This window comes from Bos javanicus, chromosome 17 (assembly GCF_032452875.1).
Source record: "Bos javanicus breed banteng chromosome 17, ARS-OSU_banteng_1.0, whole genome shotgun sequence".
NCBI classification, from domain to species: domain Eukaryota; kingdom Metazoa; phylum Chordata; class Mammalia; order Artiodactyla; family Bovidae; genus Bos; species Bos javanicus.
This window is the reverse complement of record NC_083884.1, coordinates 48,938,414-48,965,063: the sequence shown is the minus strand read 5'-3', so window position 1 is coordinate 48,965,063 and position 26,650 is coordinate 48,938,414. Positions and strand designations below refer to the sequence as shown.

Here is a 26,650-nt window from a genome sequence, read left to right as displayed (position 1 = left end):
ACCCACCAGTGTTAATCTTGGTGTAACTCAGTGTAGGGATAGGAAGTCTCAGGTGAAAGACCGTGTGTGCATGTGTGTGTGAGAGAGAGAGAGAAACTGCAGCGACCATTAGCAAGCTAATCACAATTAATCCACGAGGGAGTTTGCTGCTTTAATGAAGCCATTAGCCAAAGACCATTCTCAGAAAGAAAATGTTAAGACTGAACTCTGAGCACATTACCTGTAATGAACCTGAAAATGGACTTGGGGAATTTCTGCAGTATTCTTGGCATCAGTAATAGCCAATGTACAAGCTGCCCAAATGGCAGCTCCAGCGCCAGGAATCCCATGGACCCAAGCTTCCCATATGGCAGCTCCAACTCCAGCTCCAGGAATCCCATGGACCCAAGAGAAGACATGGCAGAGGGTCAGTGGGCACCAGCGTCGAAGAGAGGCTGGCGCTCCCCTTTGTAACTGAGGGCTCTTTCTTTCAGCTGTGCACTTAGTTAATGCAAAAGGTCACTTCTGTGTCAATTGCTTCCCTGGAGGAAGAACTGAGAAAATCTCTTTCCTTGCATCTCCTGCTTCAAAGTAGAGCAGCATTTCTGGAGAGGGTTTTGGGGAGAAATTGACTCAGAGGTAAAAGGTGCCAATAGCCATCCCAAAGCCACAGACCCCTTTTCATCTTCGTTTGACCATAAGGAACAGGATGGAACAAGTGCCAGTAGGCAGCGCCTACAGATTTAAGAGAGAAGGCGTTTTCTTCATCACTTTGCAAATCATAAGACACACGAGAGGTGTGATGCTAATCATTTTGCATGAAGTCAGTATGAACAGGGTAAAGCAGAGCCCCCAGACCTCCAAGGGAATGGGCCACAGTGGGGCAACAGGAGAAGACTGGTGTGCTACACAAAGCAAGGAAACCAGTTGCCAAGATGTAGCAGTGATGATGGGCATTTGGGGTAAAAATTACCCAACTCTTTGATTGCTCTTGTAGTGAGTATCTGGGGCTTCCCCGCTGGCTCAGGAGTAAAGAACCTGCCTGTCAATGCAGGAAATGCAAGAGATGAGGGTTCGATTCCCAGGTGGGGAAGATCCCCTGGAGGAGGGCATGGCAACCCACTCCAGTATTCTTGCCTGGAAACCCAGGGACAGAGGAGCCTGGCAGGCTCCTGCATTGGCAGGCAGGTTCTTTACTAGCTGAACCACCATGGAAGCCCAAGATCCTTCATCATAACTGCAAAGTTCCTTTTACCATATAAGGCAACAGACATACAGGTTCTGGAGACTGGAACATGGGCATCTTGGTGATTCCACCTTCCACAGTACTTTCCTGCACAAAGTAGCCAGGCAACTGCTGTTGCTTACAACTGAAACCTCACTGATGTGTGCCTTTTACTTGTCTCTGCATCATATTTCTTTATTGTCATGGTTGAAAACTAGGAAGACAATCACAAATAAACTAAAAGTAAATTGTGAAACACCTAGCACCAGGTTATCTTTCTAAAGTGAAAGTGAAGTCGCTCAGTCGTGTCCGACTCTTAGCGACCCCATGGACTACAGCCCACCAGGCCCTCCATCCATGGGATTTTCCAGGCAAGAGTACTGGAGTGGGGTGCCATTGCCTTCTCCTTTAACAGCGGCTAGGCATATTATTTTTACTTGGAGCTGGTATACTTGGTGACAGCCTTAGTGCCCTCGGACATGGCGTGCTTGGCCAGCTCCCCAGGTAGCAGCAAGCGCACGGCGGTCTGGACCTCCCCGGATGTGATAGTCGAGCGCTTGTTGTAATGCGCCAGGTGCGATGCCTCGCCAGCGATGCACTCGAAAATGTCGTTGAGGAAGGAGTTCATGATTCCCATAGCCTTGGACGAGATGCCGGTGTCTGGATGGACTTGCTTCAGCACCTTGTACACGTACACGGAGTAGCTCTCCTTGCGGCTGCGCTTGCGCTTCTTGCCGTCCCAGATTTTTTTCTACAAATCTATCATGAGATTTTGCACCTGGATCTGATCAAACAAAAATTTAACTTATTTGTGAGAATAGGCTACAAAGAGGACAGGCTTTATTACAATGAGACAATTCACCCAGACGTAACAAGAAATGAGCAAGTATACTAAAAGTCCCCATGCTGTGCCTTGCAGACTCTGTTTTGAACATTCATTTTTATTTTGTTTTTTAAATTTATTTTTAATTGGAGGATAATTGCTTTACACTGTTGTGTTGGTTTCTGCCGTACATCAACAGGAATCAGCCATGCATGCATGCTTCGTCACTTCAGTCATGTCCAACTCTTTGCGACCCTGTGGACTGTAGCCTACCAGGCTGCTCTGTCCACAGGGTTCTCCGGGCAAGAATATTGGAGTGGGTTGCCATGCCCTGCAACAGGGTATCTTTCTGATCCAGGGATTGAACCTGTGTCTCCTGCATTGCAGGTGGATTCTTTACCTACTGAGTCACCTGGGAAGAACACCTCTATCCCACCCACCTCCCATCCCACTCCTCTAGGTTGTCACAGAGCACCGGGCTGAGCTCCCTGTGTTATACAGCAACTTTCCATTAGCTATCTACTTTATATATGGTAATATATATGTTTCAATGATACTCTCTCAATTCGTACCCCACCTGCCACCCCACTGTGTCCATAAGACTGTTGAATATTCATTTTTAAATCAAGTTTTTAAACCACAAATTTGACTCCTCTAAAAAACTCCAAAATACACAATTTGAACTTGCCACTCAGGTCAGCACATAGAGTCCTTGACTTTAAGATGATCTTCTGTCTAGCAAGCAGGACACCTATAACCCTTTTGCTCAGGTTCCTAAGGTAACTGTGGCCATGTCTTGTCTAAACGAGGAGAGGCACACACCGTGGAAGGCTTCCCCTAGTCTCCGAGAGAACCAAATAGCTCCCTTGACCCAGGTATGTCTTGTTCTTCCCGCAGGACACTGAGATCCTGAACACCGCCATCCTCACGGGAAAGACAGTTGCCATGCCCATCAAGGTGGTCACCGTGGAGGAGAACAGTATCGTGACAGATATCTCGGAGTCCGTGGAATGCAAGTCCACAGATGAGGAGGTCATCAAAGTAAGTGATTCCAGGGAGTTTCCTGGCAGTCAAGGGATTAGGACTCAGCACTTTCATTGCCAGGGCTGGGGTTCAATCCCTGGTTGGGGAACTAAGATCCTGCAAGCCAGGTGGCACAGCCAGAAAAAAAAAATGTGTAAAGTAAGTGATTCCATTAGTCATCTGGATTGAGCTGGTGGAAACTTCGTGGGGGCGTCTTGTTCACCAAGAGAAGTTAGCCTGGTGAAATAAGAGGTCTGGTGGGTTGGTTTGTGTTCACAACCTTTCTGACTTCACTAAACTTTCCCATTTCCATCTCTTAATTTGATATCATGCCAGCCTTGTTGTCATCAAGTGTGCTGTGGACTGTAAGTCAGACCCAAGTACCTACAGTAACCAAGCGGGTGATTTAAGTGAGCGAAGTGGTAAATCAGACAAGCCCATTTCTGGAAGGGCAGCCATGGTCAACTCCTGCCAATTATAGGGGCTTTCCTGGTGGCTCAGATCTGGGTTCAGTTCCTGGGTTGGGAAGACCCCCTGGAGAAGGAAATGACAACCCACTCCAGTACTCTTGCCTGGAAAATCCCATGGATGGAGGAGCCTGGCAGGCTACAGTCCATGGGATCGCAAAGAATTATGGCCGTGTATAAATGTGAGTTCAGGATTGGTACACCTTCAAGAGATGCCTCAAATTTCGTAAAAGTCATCGGTTTTTCAATGTTGGCAACAAATGTAATAAAAAAGAAAACTACAATGGGCAAAAAATAAAATATAAAACATACCGGCCGCATGCATCTGAACCATGGGGCAGCCGTTGAAACCACTGTTTCATGAGGCAAATTAGAAACACTGGGGCAAATTCAGCCTACCACCTGCTTTGTAAGTAAGTTTCATTGAAACATGACCACTCAAATCTATTTCTTTTTAAAAAAAATTTTTTTGAAGAAAATATTCTTTAAATTCTATAATATGTTGCAGTTTTCAAAAGTTTCACACGCATGATTTCATATAATCCCATAATAATCCTTTTGTCCTGCTATCCCTGTTACCCCTGCCCCCACTGGTAACCACTGGCTTGTTCTCTGTCTGCAAGTCTGCTTATTTTTTGTTTTATTTACTAATTTGTTGTATTTTTCAGATTTCACATATAAGTGATATCATACAGAATTTGTCTTTCTCTGTCTGCTGTATTGCACTTAGCATAAGGTCCTCCAAGTCCATCCACGTTGATGCAAATGGCAAAATTTCATTCTTTCAAATCTGTCTCTATATTGTCTGTGGCTGCTTTTGAGTAAGTTTCCATGGAGACTATGTCATCTGCTGGTCTAAGATAGTTACCATTAAAAAAAATCTTTTTTGATTTTTTAAATAAATATAAAAGGAAAGTTACCATTTTGTCCTGCCAAAAGAAAGTTTTCCTGGAGAATCCCTGCCTTAGACACTACCTTTTATAAAATTTTATTGGAGTACAGTTGATTTACAATGTTGTGTTAGTTTCAGGTGTACAACAAAGTGATTTGGTTATACCTATGCTTCCCTGGTAACTCAGACGGTAAAGCGTCTGCCTACAATGCGGGAGACCCGGGTTCGAGCCCTGGGTCGGGAAGATCTCCTGGAGAAGGCAACGGCAACCCACTCCAGTACTCTTGCCTGGAAAATCCCATGGACGGAGGAGCCTGGTAGGCTGCAGTCCATGGGGTCGCTAAGAGTCGGACACAACTGAGCGACTGCACTATCACTTTTCACTTTCGTGCGTTGGAGGAGGAAATGGCAACCCACTCCAGTGTTCTTGCCTGGAGAATCCCAGGGACAGCAGGGCCTGGTGGGCTGCCGTCTATGGGGTCGCACAGAGTCGGATACGACTGAAGCGACTTAGCAGCAGCAGCAGCAGCAGCATACATATATCTATTTTTTTTTCATATTCTTTCCCCATATAGGTCATTATACAGTGTTGAGTAGAGTTCCCTGTGCTAGACAGACAGCAGGTCTTTGTTAGTTATCTGTTGTATATATAGTACCCCAGTGTTCATTGCAGCACTATTTACAATAGCCAGGACATGGAAGCCGGTCCTAAAAGTCCATCAACCAATGAATGGACAAAGAAGATGTGGTACGTATAGAATAGGATATTACTCAGCCGTATGAAAAGAATGAAATAACGCCATTTGCAGCAACATGGATGGACCCAGAGATAGTCATACCAAGTGAAGTAAGTCAGAAAAAGACAAGTATCACATGACATCACGTATATGTGGAATCTAAAGAAAGATACAAATGAACTTATCTACAAAACATAAATAGAGTCACAGATGTAGAAATCAAGCTTATGGTTACTAGGAGGTAACGGAGGGGGGGGGGGTATAAATTGAGACTGTCTTGAAGCAAGGACCCTACTTTTTGATCTTTCCTACCAACATTTACCATGATCACGCGCCCACAATGCTTGCTCAAAGAATAAGACAGTGAGGGTTTTTCGAAGCCAGAAATTAAGCATTTGGTCTTTCTGTGTATTTTTTGAAATCAATAGAAACATATCCAGAAAATATATATATATACACATATCCAAGAGAAAGCATCCAGATAATGTTCCCCGCCTCACCTGCCCCTCCCCGCCAAATCGAGTCTGACAAGTAGCAATCAGTCTTCTCTATGGAGTTAAAAACAACGTGTTTGCATGGAAGAGAACCTTACAGACCATGGAAGGGGAGGATTGGAATGGGAAAGGCCTTCGCTGCAAGCCCCACCCCGAGAACGGACACGTGCAGCCCAGCTTTGTTGAGATTGTTCATTGCGGTGGATGCCACGTTCACGGATGTCTAAATTGTTACACAAACCTTCCAGTAGGTGGCAGTAAAGCATCCCAGCAATATGCTATGACCATTTTTTGACTGTGGGAGGTACTGTCTCAAAGAAGAGATGCTTTTTTTTAATTCACCCAATAGTGGTTTATGACTTGATGGTAACCCTGATCCCAAAGTGCTTTACAGAAGACCCCGGAAGCCTGTGGGAGGAGAAGAGGAGATGGTCGAAGTTCTAAACAACACTGACCAATAAAAATATAGCATGAGCCACATAAGTAATTTAGATTCGCTAGTTGTCACATTCAAAAAAAGTAAAAAGAAACAGGTGAATTTGATTTTTAATGCATGTGTCTAACTCATTATATTTAAAATATTGTCATTTCAACAGGTAGTCCGTGTGAAAATTATTAATATGACAGTTCACATTTTGGGCACTAAATCTGATCACCGACTCAATGGACCTGTGAAAAGTGAAAGTGCAAGTCGCTCAGTCCATGGAATTCTCCAGGCCAGAATATTAGAAAGTGTAGCCTTTCCCTTCTCCAGGGGATTTTCCCAACCCAGCGATCAAACCCAGGTCTCCTGCATTGCACCAAGAGTCTTTACCAGCTGAGCCACAAGGGAAGCCGAACAGTCCTGGAGTAGGTAGCCTATCCCTTCCCCAGCGGATCTTCCTGACCCAGCAATTGAACCAGGGTCTACTGCATTGCAGGCGGATTCTTTACCAACTGAGCTATTAGGGAATCCCCAATGGACATGAGTTCAAGCAAACTCCGGGACATAGTGAAGCACAGGGGTGCCTGGCATGCTGTAGTTCACGGGGTCACAAAGAGTCAGACACAATTTAGCAACTGAACAGCAACAACTTTCAAATCCAGTATATGTTTAACACAGAGCACACCTCCACCTGAGCCCCATTTCAAGTGGCCCAGAGCCACATGTGGCTTGTGGCTGCAGTGTTGAACAGCAAAGTCCTGAGTTCAGAGACAGGATTTGCAACCCTACCACTCTTAATATTTTGTGCCGACTAATTCTTTGTTATGGGGACTGTCCCGTGCATTGCAGGATGTGTAGAAACCTCTTTGACTTCTTCTCCTTAGCACTCCGAGTTGTGACAAACAAACACGTCTCCAGACATTATTAAATGTCCCCTAGCAGGCAAAATCACCCCCGCTGAGAACCACTGCCCTGAGGGATACCTCCTCTGCTTGCGGCTGGACAAGCAATGCTCTTTCCAGTGGCTGAAAAGTAACTTTGGGAGGAGGGGCAGGGGAGAGGTACTTGGTTTTTGGATCTAGAGGTCCCCCTCCCCCCAGTCATGGTCACATATTAGGTCCTTGCTGATCATTGGTCTTTATTACTGATTTGCAGCTTCCCTGGTGGCTTAGCAGTGAAGAATCCGCGTGCAGTGCAGGAGATGCGGGTTTGATCCCTGGGTAGGGAAGATCCCCTGGAGAAGGGAACGGCAATCCTCTCCAGTATTCTTGCCCAGGAAATCCCATGGACAGAGAACTCTGGTGGGCTACAGTCCATGGGGTCACAAGAATCGGACATGACTTGGTCTAAACCTCTACCATCACTGATTTGCAATCTCCCTGAGAGACAATCTGGTATCTAATTCAAAGGTTATTGTGAGGATTCAGGAGTTTCATTTTTCAAGTAAAGGGCTTAACTCTGAGTTGGGTAATCCCCTTGACGACCCTATTAGGTAAGCCAAGGGTTACAGACTGGCTGCCTACAGATGTATTTTTGTGGCAGGCACAGTGTTATTAAAAAATTAGCATGGGTTGCAGCTTACTCCCAGTGTATGATTCAGTGACATTTTAGGAGATTGACTGAGTTGGGTAACCATTGCCATCACCCAGTTTTGGAATATTTTTGTCACCCCATTTGCTGTTAATCCCCATTCCCACCCCTAGCCCTTGGCAACCACTAATCTACTTTCTGTCTCTGTAGATTTGCCCTTTGGGGGGCATTTCATGTAAATGGAATCATACAGTATGTGGTCTCTTGCTGAAAGTTTGGCGATCATTTTGTACGTAATCTCTTTTGACACTTTATGGATAACCATCTAGAGAGAGATCTTATTTTCCAAGAACGGGATCATATCATACAAACTATTTTTTACCATGGACTTTTTAATTAGGCAAATCAAATGAACTTATTTACAAAACAGAAATAGACTCACAGACATAGAAGACAAACTTATGGTTACCAAAAGGGAAAGAAGGGAGGGATAAATGAGAAGTTCAGGATTAACAGAGACCCACTACTATATATAAAATAGATAAATAAGGACCTGCTGTATAGCACAGAGAGCTATATTCAATATCTTGTAGTAACCTATAATGGAAAAGAATCTGATAAAGAAAAGATTTCATATACATATATATATAAATGTATAACAATCACTTTGCTATACACCTGAAACTCACAGAATATTGTAAACCAAAAAGGAAAAAAATTTTAATTAAATTGGGAGATCTACAGATACACACACAGACACAGACACACACATGCTATAGCGTACATTTCCAACCCTCGGTAATCCATGTTAATTACCTACCTGATCTCGTTCTATACCTTTCTTCATGCTCATACAATCATAAACACGTACATGTCAAGGTGTGTGTGTGTGTGCAAATGCACATGTATAAGGGCTTTTTCTGTCTTGGCTTGTTTGCTGCATTTGTGTATGTTTGCTCAGTCATGTCCAATTCTTTCTGACCCTATGGACTGTAGCCCACCAGGCTCCTCTCTCCATGGGATTTCCAGGCAAGAATACTGGAGTGAGTTGCCATTTCTTCCTCCAGGGTATCTTCCTGACCCAGGGATCAAACCCACGTCTCCTGAGTCTCCTACATTGGCAGGCGGATTCTTTACCAACTGTGTCACCTGTTTTGCAGAGGTGGGGTCATATCACGTGCACATTTCTGCTTCTTCCTCTCTCTCACCTTACAGTGCTTCTTGAATATCCCTGTGAGCATTTGGGAAATGAAGCTTCACCAGTGAGGGACATAAAGGAGCAGCGAGTGACAAGGGGTCTGGTCTGCAGTGTGTTTGAGGTTTAGGTCAATAGGAGTAATAACGTGTGAGTGGAAAGACCTGCAAACAACAGCATCTGTGTTGATTTATGTGCAAGAAATGAAAAAGCAACAGCCCAGAGAAGGACAACCACGTGCCCAATGGAAGCCCAGGAACAGCACAAGGAGAGAAAACACATAAGAGGGACAAGCACTTCCAACACCTATGTAATCATCATCATAGAGTCCTTGCTATAAACAGCGGCCCCCAAACTTTCTGGCCCTAGGGACTGGTTTCCTGAAAGACACTTTTCCCACGGACCAGGGAGGTGGGAGAAATGGTTTCAGGGTGATTCATGCACACTACGCTTATTGTGCGCTTTATTTATAATATTATTACATCAGCTCCAGGAGACCCAGGTTCGATCCCTGGGTCAGGAAGATCCCCTGGAGAAGGAAATGGCAAGCCACTCCAGTATTCTTGCCTGGAAAATCACATGGACCAAGGAGCCTGGTGGGCAGCACCCCATGGGGTCACAGAGAGTCAAACATGACTGACCGACTAACACACACACACACACACACACACACACACACCCCTCAGATCTTTAGGCATTAGATCCCAGAGGTTTGGGACTCCTGCTATAAATATTTGTCCACACTTGAACATCCTTGGAATAAAGATGAGCCTTGCATGGATGGCACTGCACAGGTTAATTTGCACAGGTTTTCTTACTCGTGGTCCATGAAGTAATGGTATCTCAGATTCAATGACATACAGTATTTTCTACAACCACCTAATGATTCATTCAACAAAGATGCATTGGCCGTTTACTAAGGACTGTTCTGGTACTGGGTACTCAGCAAGAAATAGAACATGCCCTCCCCACCCACTTCTCATGGAGCCTGGCATTCTAGTGATGAAGGGAGTGGACAGTAGCAGATAAGTGTATATTTCATGTGGAGATGAGGACCGAAAAGGAAGTGCGATGCGTGTTGTGCCAGGGTGTGGCCTCGGGGTAAAGGATGACTCTAGATAGGGTGGCCTCCAAGGAGGAGACATTCAGGCCAGTTAGCAGAGAAAATAATGACTGTCATGCCTGCTTGGTTTCTCTTAAATAAATTTTTTTTTAAATATTTAATTATTCATTTTTGGCTTCATTTCGTTGCTGCATGAGGACTCTCTCAAGTTGCGGTGAGCGGGGGTGGCTCTCTAGTTGTGGTGTTCAGGCTTCTCATCGTGGTGGCTTCTCTTGTTGCAGCTCATGGGCTCTAGGGCCCGTGGGCTCAGTGATTGTGGCATGTGGGCTCTAGAGCACAGGCTCAGTAGTTGGGAGACATGACTTGTGGGGTCTTCCCAGACCAGGGATCAAACGCGTGTCCCCTGCATTGGCAGGCAGATTCTTAACCATTGGACCATCAGGGAAGTCCCATTGGTGCCTGCTATTGACGCTGTGTCCCTGGTTTTCACAGTGCTCTACGAACGCACTCATCTTAACCAGGCTGACTCTAGGAAACACCACCTTCTGCTTCCTGGGTGACCTCTATACTGGTCTGCAGCCCCGCATGTCTTTTCTCTGAAGCTCCTGAGGCCACAGGGGGTAGGCACCACCACCCCCCCCATGACAGGATAGGAATGCTGAGTTTAAAGCATCCTTTTAAAAGCACATTTAATGAATTTTCAGTGCAGCCTGTTTAACCTCTAGGGCATGGTTCCAGCTAACGGATCCCATATGTGTGTGCTAAGTTGCTTCAGTCATGTCTAACTCTCTCAGACCCCATGGACTATAACCCGCCAGGCCCCTCTGTCCATGAGATTCTCCAGGCAAGAATGCTGGAGTGAGTTGCCATGCCCTCCTCCAGGGGATCTTCCAGACCCAGGGGTCGAACCCACATCTCTTGCGTCCCCTGCATTGGCAGGCAGGTTCTTTACCACTAGCACCACTTGGAACTCCCTAATGGATCCCAGTGCAGAACTAAAAATAATGGACATGGGCAACCAGCAGCACCATCTTTCCCCTGCTGACCAAAGGAGTCCACCTTAGTTCCAATACTTGGAAAGCAATCGCGCATAAGCAATAGTCTTACTTTTCCTGGTACACTGGCTCCCTTCAGCACAAAGCTTTATCCCTGCTGAATTTACTATTGATCCCATGAGTTCTGAGTCCTCAAGAGAGCTAAGTTCCTTAATAACAGCATGAAGTTTTTAAAGAGTCATGAGATTGATAACCACTGTGAGTGGCAACCCCTTGCCCAGAAGGAAAATGGGCATGCCTTTTCCAAAGAAGGGAAGAGAGTTCCTTATTCATGCATTTTGTATCGTACAGGCTCCAGAAGAAATATGGAAAGGTCTTCATCCTGAAGAGCCAGTTGGTTCTAAGAATGAAAGAAAATCAAGAAAAACAAAGGAGTCCCGGGTGTCAGGCTAGGCTGAGTGACATTGCCCAGCCATGCCTCCTTCTGGGCCAGGGGTCTCCAGTGTAAAGCAAGGAAGCTCCTTTCATGAAAGTTTCTTCTAGCATCAGAATTCCCTCCAGCTGGGGCTTCCCTGGTGGTCCAGTGGTTAAGAATCCACCTGCCAATGCAGGGGACACAGGTTTGATCCCTGATCCGGGAAGATCCTACATGCCCCAGAGCAATTAGCCCAAGTGCCACAACTACTCTAGAGCCTGTGCTCTGCAAGAAGAGAAGCCACCACAATGAGAAGCCTGACCACCACAACCAGAGAGTCACCCCTACTCAGTGCAACTCGAGAAAGCCCTCACACAGCAATGAAGACACAGCGAAACCAATAGTAAATAAATTTTTAAAAAATTTTTAAGAACTCCCTCCAGCTGGGATGCAAAGTACGGTTGAAATAGCATATCTGAGAGCTAGCATTCTGCAAGTTCTTCAAGCCTTAGTTTATTCATTTGTAAAATGGGTACATACTTATAGCAACCTCCTAAGATTGCTGCAAGTTTTAACATGTGTGCTAAGTCACTCAGTGGTGTCCGACTCCTTGAAACCCCATGGACTGTAACCCACCTCTGTCTATGGGATTCTCCAGTCAAGAATACTGGAGTGGCTTGCCATTTCCTTCTCCAGGGGATCTTCCCGGCCCACGGATAGAACTTGTGTCTCTTACGTCTACCTCCATTGGCATACCACTAGCACCACCTGGGAATCCTGAGTTTTAACATAGGGTCACAAAAAGTCGGACACAACTGAAGTTACTGAACACATGCAGAGAACACATAGAGATAAAGCATGTAGGGCAATACATTCAGTTAGCTCTTCTTACTATCCAGATAGAGCAGGAGTTCTCTCCCTAGGAGGATCGCATCCTTTGCCAGGGAACATTTGGCAATGTTTGGAGACATTTGTGGTTGTCACACTCAGAGAGGGTGTGACTGGCCACACAGGTGACTCATGGTTACCATTTTGGATGGCACATAGGTAGGGCATTGGACAGCCCAAGTGTTGGACATTTCTATCAACCCAGATGTTATTCAACAAGCACAGACCCAGAGCCTCCAGCCGGTAGGAGCTAAGCCAAATGTTCGTCCCTAGGAGAGGTGGCTAGGCAGAAGTGGATGACTGGGCTGGCCAAGAAAGAACAGGTTGGTCTAATACTCTGTCTTAAGCTCCCAAGAATACTATGTTCTAATAAAAGACTTTTGCAAAAGATAAGACCATTTATTCATGAGTCAGACTTCACTTGAGCCAAGGGAGGCTCCATCTAGATTTACTTAATTGGGAAGAGGGGTTGTCAAGCCCCAGAAATCCTGCATCTGGGCATGTACAGCCCTTGCCTTGAAGAAAAGTTTCTGGCCAGCTCCAGGAAGCACAGGGTAGAGAATTCGTTTGCTTTGGTGGAGATTTAGATCTGGAAAACACTTCTCCCCTGTGTCTGCTTTTGCTCCTGCCAGATACTAAAATTTTTACCCCTCATTGACCTCTCTATTGAAATCCATCTAATTACAAAGATTCTGTCTCAGACAGCATCGTATGTCAACTTCCCAATGGCCCATCATATCTTTGTCAAGGATGATGTGCTTGTTGAATGGTGAAAACTCTCCAGTTGACTTAATAAGTAAAGGGAGAAATTGTCTTATAATGGGAAGTCTGGGGCACTGCAGGCTTCAGACACAGATGGATTCAGAAATCAATTTCTCTGCACCTCTGAGCTCTGCATTTGACTCTGTTTCTTTCACTATCAAGCCAAGCACTCCTTTCTCTCTCTCTCTTTTCTTTTTTTTTCTTTGGCTGTGTCAGGTGTTAGTTGCAGCACGCAGGATCTCTGTTATGTCACACGGGATCTTTCTCGTGCCACGCACGTACAGTCTAGTTGTAGTTCAGGCTTAGTTGGCATGTGGCATGTGGGATCTTAATTCCCCAATCAGGGACCAAACCCATGTCCCCTGCATTGCAAGGCAGATTCTTAACCACTGGACCTCCAAGGAAGTCCTAGCCTTGGACTCTCTAGAAGTGGTTTCAGAGGCTATACATCCACCTCTTCTCAGATCCAAGTCCAGCAGAAATGAGATGCTACTTTCCTTCGATCAAAAATCCTGGGACTTCCTGTTATTGGGCTCAACAAGAATCACATGACCATCCCTGGACCAACCCCTGTGGCCAGGGCAGTGTGATGTGTTAGGGGTATGGCCCACTGTATAGCTGGTGTCAAGACCCTTGAAGTACATGAACTGAGCATGAAGACCTAGGGAGATTCCCCTGAAAAATACCTGAAAAACTGATACAGAAAATAAGATGATTGTGTTTTGGGCAGTAAAAATAACTGTCCACTGAATCTGATCTAGAATTCTATTAAATTACTTCTGATTTACTCTCATTTTTCTTTCCCTGTCAGTTTCTGAGCTCTCAGAGGATTAATAGTCACCATGCAGTGTCAGCTTAATGACAACTGTGCCTTTTTACCTGTTTATCTTGTCATTCTTGCTGAGATGCTTAAGGACAGAGAAACACACAGATGGGTCTGGGCTGGTCCAGCAGATCTTGCCTCTTTTATCTGAGAATATGTTATTGGTTAACAGATAAAGTGACCCAAACTGAATTAAACCCCAAAAAAGGAAGTTTAAGGGCTTCTATATTTGTACAGTAAGCAATATTGCTTCAGGAATGGCTGAATCCAGGAGCTCAAATGAGGTCATCAATCAGTATTTCACTTCTGCCTGTCTTTTGGTTCAGTATTCTGTACCTGTACTGACTGAAATCTTGGATGAGCTGTACTGTCCAAATGTGGCTGCAAACCATCTCTTTACATGTAGCAGTCTGGCATGTAATATTTTACGTGTTTCAGCCTTGCCTGAAAAATTCCTGAGATTCCCTCTGACGGTACCACCTTAAGTCATGCGTTCACCCCTGAGCCAATCGTTTGTGGCCAGAGAAATGTGAAGCTCTGATTGGCTTAGGTCGTGGTCACATGACCTTAATTTGGAGGCTGGAGGTGGAACTTCACCCAAACCTCTGGACTGATGTTGGGGGAGGAGGGTTCCCAAACGCAACTAGGGCAGGGGCCACAGGGAAGAGAACTGGGTGCCCGGAGTAGAGGCTCCTCCCCTCCCACCTCTTGTTCTTAGCTACCCACCCTTTCCCTGTCCTCCTGTCCCAAGGCCTTTCTCAACTTGGCCTGGGTTAGGGAAAAGGCCTAATGTCAACCAAGCCATGAACAGATTGACATTAGCTAAAGCAGTGATCAGCTCTGATGGAGGCAAAGGACATGAAGTGGAAGAGTCTAAACTCTCCCAGTAAGACTCTGCCCTGAGCTCTCCCAGGAGGACAGGGGTCCCGTGATTGGTTATTGAAGGCATGAGGATAATTGACAAGGAAATTGACACCATAGCGTGTAGAAGGCTGTCATGGAATGATTCCAGATCAGAAAAAGAAAATGAAAAGGAGGAGAAAATACGTGACTTGTAACAATGTAAGGGACTTGCTGGAAACTCAGACTCATCTTTCCAGCTTCACCAGATCCCCTGAGCTCTTGAGGGAAGACAGGTATGGTCACAATCAGCAGACATGGTCCTGGGGCTTTAGCAACATCCCTCCCCAAAGTCCCGTTTCAACCTGCATGGCTGGATCACTCCCATCCTTGCTGCCTGGTTTCCTTTATAATTAAGCCCTTTCTTCCTCACTCTGCTCCAGTGTTCAGGTGGCAGCTGCAGCTTTTGAAATAAGCCTTCTCTAGTGGGGAAGCTCTTCTGAGTCTAGAAGTTCAAAGAGAAGCCATGAGGCACTCACTCCCCTCAGCAGGACAGCCCTGGACCTTGCATCTTGGGTACCAGGACTTTAGGATCTCAAGTGACATCGTTAGGCAAAGAGCCGGGTTGATGGCACAACAGGTGGCCCAGGGCACAAGGTACTAGAGAGAGATGTGCACACACAGGAAAGACAGTGCTATATAAGTTCGGCATTCTGGAACCTTCTCCCCATGCTTCAAAGCATGAAAAAAATGAAAGCCCCTTATCTACAGACTTCCAGGGCTAGTACAATCCACTTACCCAAATCTGCCAAGCACCTGTGTGGTGTGTCTGCCTGTATGTGCCAGACACTGGGCTAATTCCCTGTATTTGTGGGTTTTCAGTTTAATTCTCCTGGCAAATTTGGGATGCCATTCTCTCCCTGCCCAGCACACCCTAGCCCACTTCTCTAGCTTTGTGTTTACCAACCTTCCTTTTGTTTCTGCAAAAGGTCAAAATATTCCTACCTTAGGGTCTTTGCACATTGTAAGAGAGCAGTGAAGGATCAGGGCTTATTGTACTGGACACTTGAAATTTGCTAAGGGGATAGATTCTAAATTAAATCTTCTCAACAGCACTTTACACACCCACAATGATCACTATGTCAAGAAATGGATACATTGTTTAGTGTAGATTATGGCGATCTTTTCACAGTGGATACATGTATCAAAGCATCAAGTTTTACATCTTAAATGGATACATTTTGATATGCCAAAGATATCTCAATAGAGATGTTTAAAAAAGCAAAAGATTTTTTTTCTTCCAAAAAATTACATTGCCTCTGATTTTCCTTTTAGCAGTATAATGAAGATGGTAAGATGATGAAGACGGGGCCCTGAACTTACACAAGTTATTGAGCATAATTATATGAGACAAACTTTTAAAAAGAGAAGGAAAGAAAGACAGTTTAGTAAAATCCTTGTCTACTAGTGTCTGGGAATTGCAGAAGGTCACAGGAAGAAAGAAGACTTGATCACAAACCTCAAGAACTTTCTTGTTAATTCTAAAATAGAAGCACTGAGATAACTTTCCACCAATTAAATTGACAAAGTTGTTTTTTTAAGGGAAAGTTTCCAGAGCTCAAGAACTGCTTTCAGATCCAAGTCCAATATGATTGGCTATGTGACCTCGGACAAGTTAACCAACCTCTCTGTGCCTTGGTTTCCTCCTCTGTAAAAGGGTTTGGGTGAGGACAAAAGGAGTTTGTCCTTAATGTCCTCTTAGCACAGAATCTGACACACAGCAGGCACTTAAGAAATGCTAGATAAGGAAGATACGAACATCTGCCTGGAAATTTCTCCCCCAAATCTCACAAGGCTGCCGCCTTCTTGATAGTTGGAATCCTCCCTCTCTTGTTCCCTTCTTTTATTTTTCTCATAGTATTCATTGCCCACAGGTATCTTCTTATAGACTTGTTATCATCTACCCAACACTCCCCATATCAGAACATCCTTAAAGTCTCCTTATCACTCACGTCTACATCTCCAGGGCCTGAGAAAATGCCTGCTGCGTAATAGCAATACAGGAAGTAACTGTAAAAAGAAGGAATCCTTGTGTGCTAGCTGAAGAATGTGAAAGTTGCTCAGTTGTGTCTGACTCTTTGTAACCCCATGCACTATACAGTCCATGGAATTCTCCAGGCCACAATATTGGACTGGGTAGCCTTTCCCTTCTCCAGGGGATCTTCCCAACCCTGGGATCAAACCCAGGTCTCCCTCACTGCAGGCAGATTCTTTACCAGCTGAGCCTCCAGTATTCTGGCCTGGAGAATTCCATGGACTATAGTCCATGGGTCACAAAGAGTTGGACACAACTGATCCACTTTCACTTTCAGATGAAGACTAGTGAGGGGTCAGCCCTGACTCCAGTGCAAGCCTGGCCACACATTTGGAGCCTCTAGTGAGGAAATCCAGCTTCCTCTGGGCCTGACCGCCCTGGTGAGGGTCCTGCTGCACAGTTGGCCTACGTGGGCCAGGTCCCACCCAGAACCACCAGATCCATGGTGGACAGGAGTCCTGAGCTGAGAAGCACTCAGCATCTCCCAAGTCCTGGCAGCATTTTGCACTGCCAGCTGGAGAAAGTGTGATTGATCACAGAACAAATTTCTGTTTGGCTATCCTTAAGTGAGGAGCAGGAAGCAAAGAGGAGGGAAGTGGAGACATCATCTCAGAAATACTGCTTAGTCCTGCCTTTCCCCACCTCTTCCTGTTCTTCTTTTCCAGAGATGTCAGAAAAGTAAGTGTCAGGCATTTTCATAGTGAAGGAACCACTGAAATGGCAGCAGACTCCTGCAAACATAAAACTTTCCCTCTGGCAGCTGCAGGGGGAGCACAGATAGTGGGAAGATGCTAGATAAGCCAGAAGTTCTGTGGAAGACTAGGACACAGAGAAAGGAAAGTTCTTCCAGACCAAAGCGAGGGCCAGGCAGAAGTCACTGCCCCTGGATGAGAAGCTCTGATGTGGAGAATTCCCAAAACCATGGGCTCTTCCTGCTGTGGCCTCTCTACTGCCTAAGGAGGAGAGGAGGGTATGGGATAAAGGGAGAGTGGAGTGTGGAGGGGAAGGAATATGAGGCCTCCTGAATGGTACAGACAGCATTCTCTTCACCACAGCACTTACAAGAGTAACTCAGTCAGCTCTGCCGCGTAACAAGTGACCCCAACATTCAGTTGTTGAAAAGAATGATCATTTTCTCTTGGTGGTGCATTTGCAGATCGTCTGGTGGTCTCTGGGCTCAGCTGGGCTGGATCCCTCCCTGCACATCAGGCAGTGATGGAGTCCAGATGCTTCATTCCAAGGCTGGGCTGAGGTCTCAGCTGGTTTAAGTTCCTCTGGTGGCAGAGTTCACAAGGGCGGGCAGAAACACATGACAGCTCTTCAGTCTGAGCTTGGATATGTTGGCTGTCGACTTTTTCTGCATTCTCTTGGCCAAAGCTACCCATATGGCCAGGTCTGCTATCAATGCAAAATAAAGTCTTTCTGCTCACAGTGGAAGAAAAGGAATAAGAATCAAAATCAACAACTCAAACAGCCCATAAACCAGTAGGCACCGTGGTTAAGAGCAGAGCTCTGGGGTTGACTGTGTTTAAATTCTGACTCACTAACTACCATCTGTGTGTTCTTGGGCAAGTTACATCACCTCCCTGTGCTTTTGTTTCTTCACTTGAAATATGGATGTGATTCTTAAAATGTAACCCTGTCCTGTGTTCATGGTGAGGAGTCAACGAAATGATCCATGTGACCCCTTAAAATGGTTCCCGGTTTACTGCAGGCACTCAGAGAACATTTTTTGCTGCTATAAAATGGTTATCACCCATGAGATTCCATCTCCTCGGATGTGTATGTTCCTTGTGTGTGCAGTGGGTGGGTGAGTGTCAGGGGTGAAGTGGTAGGGGCAACCCTGAGGAGTCCCTAAGGGGAAGAATAGGGGACCGGGTACCTTCGTGCCCCTTCTTCAGCAAGGGCACGTGCCATGGCTGCCTTGAAAACACTCTTTTCTGGAGATGTTGTGGCAGTTTCTGGCCATTTAATTCCCCATTGAGAGAACCTCACATTGGTTGCCAGTAATTTGCATGAAGAAATAGTCTGCCAAACAGTCTCCCAGGGCATAGTTCCCAGTCACCCCCGCAGCCTGCCCTCTCAAGGATCGCTCAGCCTAGCTCTTGGTGGGATGGGGTTGACACTTTGCATACTTCCCATGAGGACATTGTGCAATAATTAAAATTAAGAGAATAATAGAAAAATAAATAAATAAATCTGGGCACTAACTATGATAGGTGGTAGGATGGAGAAAGCATGGGAGAAAGCGGGCACATAATGGGGAGGCAGACTGCTGTGGGATGTGGGCACCTCCGGGGCTGGCTTTCAACACCTCCAAGACCAGCTGCCGCCTACTGTCCCTTCAATAGCGCCCCCCAAATTCTCCAGTCTGGCCTATGAGACCAGTCAGACACCAAGGTAGAAAATGCAAATGCTTTGGGGGTTCAGGGTGGTAACAAAATTGAATGCAATGGTTTTTCAGTGCTGATAACTAATTTGCTATTTTATAAACACCATGAAAGTCAAATGATATCCTTACGCTCTGACTCATTCATTCATTCGTTTTCAGCATACATTTATTGAGTGTCTGCTATATGCCAGGTACCATTTTAGGCACTAAGGGTACAATAGTGAACGAAACAGACAAAAATCCCTGCCACCCATATTCTGTTGAGGGAAGACAAATAAAAACCAAAATAAATAGGTAAAATGCATAGTGTATGAAATGGCAATGAGTGGTAGAGAAAAATAAAGCAAAGAAGAGTGTCAGGAGTCTTGGAGGGGTTGCAATTTTACATAAAAGTATCTAAGAAAGTATCTCTGAGAATTTGCAGACCAGGTTTCGCAGCCGAGGCACGGCTGACATCTGGGATCTGCTGACGCTGTGCGGGGGGCCGTGCTGGAGGACAGTGCAGGATGTTGAGTGCTGACATCTGGGATCGGCTGACGCTGTGCGGGGGGCCGTGCTGTAGGACAGACAGTGCAGGATGTTGAGTGCTGACATCTGGGATCGGCTGACGCTGTGCGGGGGTGCCGTGCTGGAGGACAGTGCAGGATGTTGAGCAGCATTACTTGTCTGTCATTAGATGCCAGTCGCTCATCTTCCAATTGTGACAACCTCCTTCCCTGGCTGTAACAGCCAAAAAGATCTCCAAAGATTGTCCAGTGGCCCTCGGAGGATGCAATGGCCCCTTCTTGAAAACCACTAGATTAAGGATCTAAAGGAAACAAGACAAGGATGTCCACTCGCACCAGTTTTATTCAACACAGTTTTAGAAGTCCTAGCCACGGCAATCAGAAGCAAAAGAAATAAAAGGACTCCAAATTAGAAATGAAGTAAAACTGTCATTGTTTCCAGACTACATGATATTAGTCATAGAAGACTCTAAAGACACTATCAGAAAGCTACTAGAGCTCATCAAGGAATTTGGCAAGGTTACGGGATACAAAATACGCAACAGTCTGTTGCATGTTTACACACTGACAATGAAAGATCAGAAAGAAAAATTTGGAAAACAATCCCATTTGCCACCTCATCAAAAAGAATAAAATACCTAGGAACAAACCTACCTAAACCTAAAAAAAAAAAAAAAGATACAAATGAACTTCTATACAAAACAGACATAAACCCATAGACATAGAAAACAAACTTATCATTATCAAAAGGGAAGGAAGGGTTGGGGGAGAGGGATAAGTTAGGAGTTTGGGATTAACATATACATAATACTGAATATAAAATAGGTAATCAACAAGTACCTACTGTATAGTACAGGAAACTATACTCAATATTTTGTAATAACCTTTAATGGAAAATAATGTGAAAATGAATATATATACACACACATATATATATATATATATATATATATAACTGAATCGCTTTGCTGTCCATCTGAAACTAATACAGCATTCCCTGTCCAATGTTCCAGCCTGTCTGAGTGGGCTTATTTGGGATGGGCCAAGAGAGTGAGGGAGGGCCAGGGCAGCTGATGGAAAGGATCTGAGCTGGTCCATGGGCCAGTGGCCTGTCTCAGGGCCCCTTTCCCTGGTCCCCTTGCCTGCATGAATGAAAAAGATTCTCATATTCGCATGGCAGAAAGGGCGATTTCTAAGGCCACAGTCTCAGGATATTACCTGTTCAGACAACACAATAGAAGCAGTCTGATCAAGTCCTGCACTAGCTGTCATAAATCTTCTTCTCCACCTTGGGCAAGCTACAACCTCAGTGCTCCTCAGTTTTCTCATCTCTAAAATGGGATCCTAGGACATCCCTCAGAGAAGGCAATGGCACCCTACTCCAGTACTCTCCCTGGAAAAGCCCATGGACAGAGGAGCCTGGTGGGCTGCAGTCTGTGGGGTCGCTAAGAGCCGGACACAACTGAGCAACTTCACTTTCACTTTTCACTTTCATGCATTGGAGAAGGAAATGGCAACCCACTCCAGTGTTCTTGCCTGGAGAATCCCAGGGACAGCGGGGAGCCTGATGGGCTGCCATCTCTGGGGTCGCACAGAGTCAGACATGACTGAAGCGATTTAGCAGCAGCAGCAGGACATCCCTGGTGGTCCAGTGGTTGAGAATCCGCCTCCCAAGAAGGGGATGCAGGTTCTATTCCCAGTTGGAGAACTAAGATCCCACATGCTGTGAAATAAGCCCAAGTGCTACAACTACTGAGCCCACACACCACAACCAGAGAGAGGCCACGGGTCACAATGAAAGATTCCACATGCCACAACTAAGACCCAACACAACTTAAAATAAATATTTAAAAAATAAAAATAAAGTGAGATCCTGATTTCTGTCCAGAGTTCCAAAAAGACCAAGGGCAAGAATGATGGGGAAAGCACATGGCAAATGCAAAAGAAGGCATCAGAACAGTGCAGGACATTTGACATTTTATATTACTAGAGCAGAGATACAAACTCAGGTGCACAAGAAATGTAAATCATTTTTCTGTATCTGAACTTGATTTCAGTTTGCAGCCCCCAGTCTCCTAAGACACAAAACCTATACCTGGAGTTATATTTCTCAACATATGAAGTTGGAGATGTTAATTAGAGAGCCAAGTAGAGATGTTGAATAAGCACTTTGTTATCTGGAGATGGGATTTGGGGAGTCATTAACACAGTGATATTTAAAGCATCAGAGCCAGATGACTACAATAATGAAAGGAATGGGTATGGAGTGAATGTTTGCGTGGCTCCCAAGTTCTTCTGTTGAGATTTTAAACCCTGAGGAGTCGGGGGTGGGGAGGTGATTAGGTCATGAGGGTGGAGCTTTCGTGAATAAATTAGCGTTTTTTAAAAAAGATTGTTTTTTATTTTGTTTTTTGTTTGTTTGTTTACTGTGAGGTTTGTGGAATCTTAGTTCCCCAACCAGAGATTTTGGGGGATCTCCACTGATGCATAAGCTTTCTCTAGTTGTGACTCCCAGGCTGTAAGGCGTGGCTTAGTGGTTGAGGTGCATGGGCTTAGTTGCTCTGAGGCATGTGGAATCTTCCTCGACCAGAGATTGAACCCATATCTCCTGCATTAGCAGGCAGATTCTTAGCCACTGGACCACCAGGGAAGTCCCTAAATTAATGCTTTTATAAGATGCTCCAAAGAGCTCCCTCACCCCTTCCATCAAGTGTAGACACAGACAGAAGACAGAATCCTTGAGTCAGGAAGCGGGTCCTCAGCAGACACAGAATCTGCCGGCACCTTCATCTTGGACTTACCAGCCTTCAGAATGTGAGAAGTGAATGTCTGGTGTTTAAGCCCCCAGCTTCTGGATATTCTGTAATAGCAGCTCCAGCAGGCCAAGATGGGACATATATGATGCCATGGAATCATAGAAGGAACAATTGCATTATTTCAAGGAGTGAATATCTTAATTGTGGTCCTCAGACCTGAGGCATCAGCATTTCCCAGGTACTTGTTAGAAGCAAAACTGTGGGGATCCCCCTAGACCTGCTCAATCTGAGACTTTAGGGGTAGACTCAACCATCTGTGGATACTTGACAAGCCCTCTCTGATGCTCACTCAAATTTGAGAACCTGCTTGGCTGCAGGAATCCAGACAAAAGTCTCACTGGATGTTGGTGGCTGACCAGCAGATATCTTTTGCTTTCCTCGTGGAAAGTGGTCTCCAGCCTCTACCTTAGGAAGCAGGTAACATCCTTGGGAAGTTGCCAAAGTCTAAATGACAGAAGATATCAACCAACCATATGCCACTCAACCAGAACACTTGTGACCCAAGCTGGCCCGTCAAGGTCCTTAAGAGCAGACTGGTTGATTCTGTGGCCACCAGTGCTTTCAAAAGGCGTAGTTTAAATGTCACAGTGGGGACTTCCCTGGTGGTCCAGTGGTTAAGAATCCACCTTCCAATGCAGGGGACATGGGTTCAATCCCTGGTCTGGGAAGATCCCACATGCTGAGGGTTGGCTAACCTCGAGCACCACAACTGCTGAGCCCATGCTCTAGAACCCGTGTTCCACAATGAGAGAAGTCACCATAATGAGAAGCCTTCCCACTGCAACTAGAGAATAGCCCCTGCTTGCCGCAGCTAGAGAAAGCCCATGTGAAGCAACGAAGACCCAGCACAGCCAAAAAACATAAATAAATATTTCTTTAAATAAGTTTATTTTTAAAAGTCACAGTTAGCAGGGGCAAGGAGGTAGTGTTCTTAATGGGCAGCCCACCCACAATGAGAAATTTAAGAGATTCCCAGAAATGGATCAGAGGGGCTGCAAAGATTCCCGTAGTGGGGTTGGATTCCTTTTTTGCAGACGAGCCAGCTCATTTTGTGATACCGTGGTTCCCACTGCTAGCCACTTAGGAGATGATTAATGCAGCCTGCGACTTCCCCAGACATTTATGGCACCTTCAGGAATAACAGTGACAATGGCTCTATCATGCCCGGTGGCTACATACCCTTGGCGTTCCTCTTAATTATTTATATATTCTGGAGCGGCCAGGTTCCCTCCCACCAGTGCTCAGAAAGGTAATAAATGAGGAAAGTCAATGGTCTGTAAATTACAACATTGATTAAAGAAGTGATTACTGATATAACTCTTGCTCGGCTATTATGCTAATGCCTGCCCAGATCCAGGACAGTGTTTACATGCTAATGACAAGTCTGGGACAGCAATGAAAATTGGTTTCCACCCTTAATCAGTATGTAAACTCTTTTAAACCACTCTGACCATGAGTGAGAAGATCCATTCGTGTGTTCCCCTCCCAACTGCCCCCTGCCACTATCCCCAGCAGATGGAAGAAATTCACTCAGCCCAGCCCTCACCAGCTGCCCCTCCAAACAGAAGTGCAAGTTGAAGTTGAAAATTGGGCCCAGAGTAGTCATCTGTAGTTCCTAGAAGCTGGGGAAAGAAAGAGCAATCACAGGAGTTCATTGCTCAGCATCGGATGTTATTTAACCAGAGCCATAGACCCCCTGAAGGAGATACTGCTCCTTCCAGAGTATACAACCTGGATGGGAGACAGATAAGCACATTGACTATTACCACTTAGTATACAAGTGCTGTGCAAAGAGTCCAGGTGTGACTTCATTAACTCTGGAATGCTACACAAAACTCTGTGTGTATGCATTTCTATGGCAAGAATTAACTTATTCCCAAAGGAGTCTATGACTCCTAAAAGGTTAGGAAACACTGATCTAAAGCTTTCTGGAAGTTTTCAAAGTAATTTCTTGTGTTTCCACGGTTCTTGACTCCAAGTTATCTCAATATTTCGCATCTCCTCTTGACCCAAGATCTATGGCTGTGTTGAAGCAAGCATCCCCATGAAAAAAGAGCCCTGTTCATGCATCCATCTAGCTGTTCATCTATCCATCCTTCTATCCATTCATCCACGTATGCATGCATCCATCTATCCACTCATCCATCTATCCATGCATGCATGCATACATGTATCCATCCATTCATCCATCTATCCACCCATGCATATATGTATTCATCCATCCATTTATCTATCCATCCATGCATCCATCCACTTAGCAATTTATTCACCCATCCATTCATCCATCCAATCATCCACCCTCCATCCATCCATCCATTCACCCATTCATCCATCTGTGCATCCACTCACTCATTCATTCATCCATCCACCCGTTCGTGCAACCATCCATTCAGTCCACTTTGCTGAGCTCCTGCTTCTTGAGCAGCTGGGATGAGGCACCAAGAGATCAAAGAAGAAAAAGGTATACTTATTGCCTTCAATGGTTTTACATTTCTGCAGCTGAAAATGCAAATTTACACAAGGGGTCAGTGTGATCCCATAAACTTGGCTATGCAAGATGGATCATGTTGTGTCTCTACAACTCATCTTGATTTCTATTTTCAGTTTTCAATTCATTATGGAGGTGAAACATCATCCCAGTCTAATTTCTAGAAGACATAACTACTATCAAGGCCTTGGGGAGGGGGCTTCTAGCCTTAAAGTGTTCTGTTCACAGCTCCTAGGGGGCACCCGTTATCAGTTGGAATCCACGTGGGTTACCTCTGTTGTGGTCCCATCCTTGCACATGCTGCTCCTTCCAGCCTCCCAGGGAGCACAGGCATCCTCAAACTGTTTCTGAGTATCCATGGGGCTGTAAATAGATCCATCTTCCTATGGGTTCAGCAGAGGAACACAAAATCTAGATGCTTGCAGGCTTTTATTTTTATTTTGTTTATGTTTGTTCAGCTCTGTGTTCTGTCTTATCTCTTTCCTGAGGCCACGATCTGCTAGAAATGGGAAAAGAGAGGAGAAGGAATTCAGGGGAAAGAAACAGGTTGATCTTCACTAACGTGATGCTGCCATTCACAGAATGAACAGTAACAGTACAGATACACAGATAATCCTAGGGGGTCAGGGGAAGTGCTGCAAGCAGAGAAGGAACACCGTTCCCAGGGAAAAGGAACATCATATATGAAGACCTGAGTGTTCTGGGGAACCATCAGGGCTGCGTGTAATTGGGACAGTGGGTGTAAGAACTGGGAGTAGAACTTTGCTGAGGAAGAAGGCTCTTCTTCTTCCACTTCTTCTTGAGGAAGTACAAGACCTTTAGATCTTGGGGGGCTGGTGGGGTGGGACGTGGGTGTGGCTGATCTTCTGGACAGACATCAGCCTGGAGAACAGACAACCTCTGGTACCTGCATCACATTCCCTGGATCCACCCAGAGTTCACTCCCAGCTGCAATTCTGACAAGATTCAAGTTCACTTGGTGATTGCTGCTTCTCTCACACTGCTCATGCTTTCCATCCCAGGGCTTGTGTCTCAGCCTGGAATAGGGGAAACACATGGGCAGCACTCACCCAGTGAGAGAGAGGAGTGGTAGATTATATTTCTGTCTCTCACCCTGCAGGTTGACAATTCTGGGGGCTTTCCATGAGATCCCAGAAAAACAGAGCTCAATGGTCACAGCACCAAATGCAAAAATGGACCTTTCTACTGACCTTTCTTGTTTCTCTGGCTCCCTCAGCCTTCTCCCTGGTCCCCATTCCCTAGGGTCACCTCCTAAGTAAGCCAACTGCACAAAATCCTTGTCTCAGCCTCCGCATTGAGGAGAACCTACATTAAGCATGTGTGCTTTGCTAGAGACAAGGACAAATGGCTGAAAGGTGGTCTTCAGATCCCAGAGAACTTCTCCTCCTCCATCCTCTCTCTCTTGGCAGGTGTCCGATCATTGTGACTATGTCTTTGTCAACGGCAAAGAGATGAAAGGCAAGGTGGATGTGGTGGTGAACTTCACGTACCAGCACCTAAGCGCCCCCCTGCATGTCACTGTATGGGTGCCCCGACTGCCCCTGCAGATCGAGGTCTCTGACACGGAGCTGAGCCAGATTAAAGGCTGGAGGGTGCCCATCGTGGCCAGCAAGAGGTAAGTCCAGGATGGGGAGACACATCAGAGCCATGACAGCAATGGCTGTGGAAATGATGTCAACAAAGGAGTCAATGCAGGAGCCAGTGCAGGGCCCAGGTGATGCTGTTGCCATGGTGATTACATGATGCAGCCTAACAAC

General features: G+C 45.5%; 1 protein-coding gene and 1 long non-coding RNA gene across 5 annotated transcripts in view; one reads left to right on the top strand and one right to left on the bottom strand.

The window, feature by feature from the left end:
- The window catches only part of TMEM132C (transmembrane protein 132C), a 454,537-nt gene that overhangs the window by 413,485 nt on the left and 14,402 nt on the right, over positions 1–26,650 (top strand). The window contains exons 5-6 of the mRNA XM_061384531.1: positions 2,925–3,068; positions 26,303–26,508. Of these exons, the coding sequence (XP_061240515.1) occupies positions 2,925–3,068; positions 26,303–26,508 (350 nt within the window). The remainder of the gene's footprint in view (positions 1–2,924; positions 3,069–26,302; positions 26,509–26,650) is intronic.
- On the bottom strand, positions 23,256–26,470 carry LOC133228738 (uncharacterized). 4 transcript variants are annotated; one of them, XR_009730350.1, is made up of 4 exons: positions 26,084–26,338; positions 25,780–25,909; positions 23,931–25,371; positions 23,256–23,513 (listed from the first exon to the last, which is right to left on the bottom strand). It is a non-coding gene; the product is annotated as an uncharacterized LOC133228738 (long non-coding RNA). The 4 variants fall into 4 exon arrangements; XR_009730349.1 differs by having other exon boundaries at positions 23,256–24,006; positions 25,145–25,371; XR_009730348.1 differs by lacking the exon at positions 26,084–26,338 and adding an exon at positions 26,384–26,470 and having other exon boundaries at positions 23,256–25,371.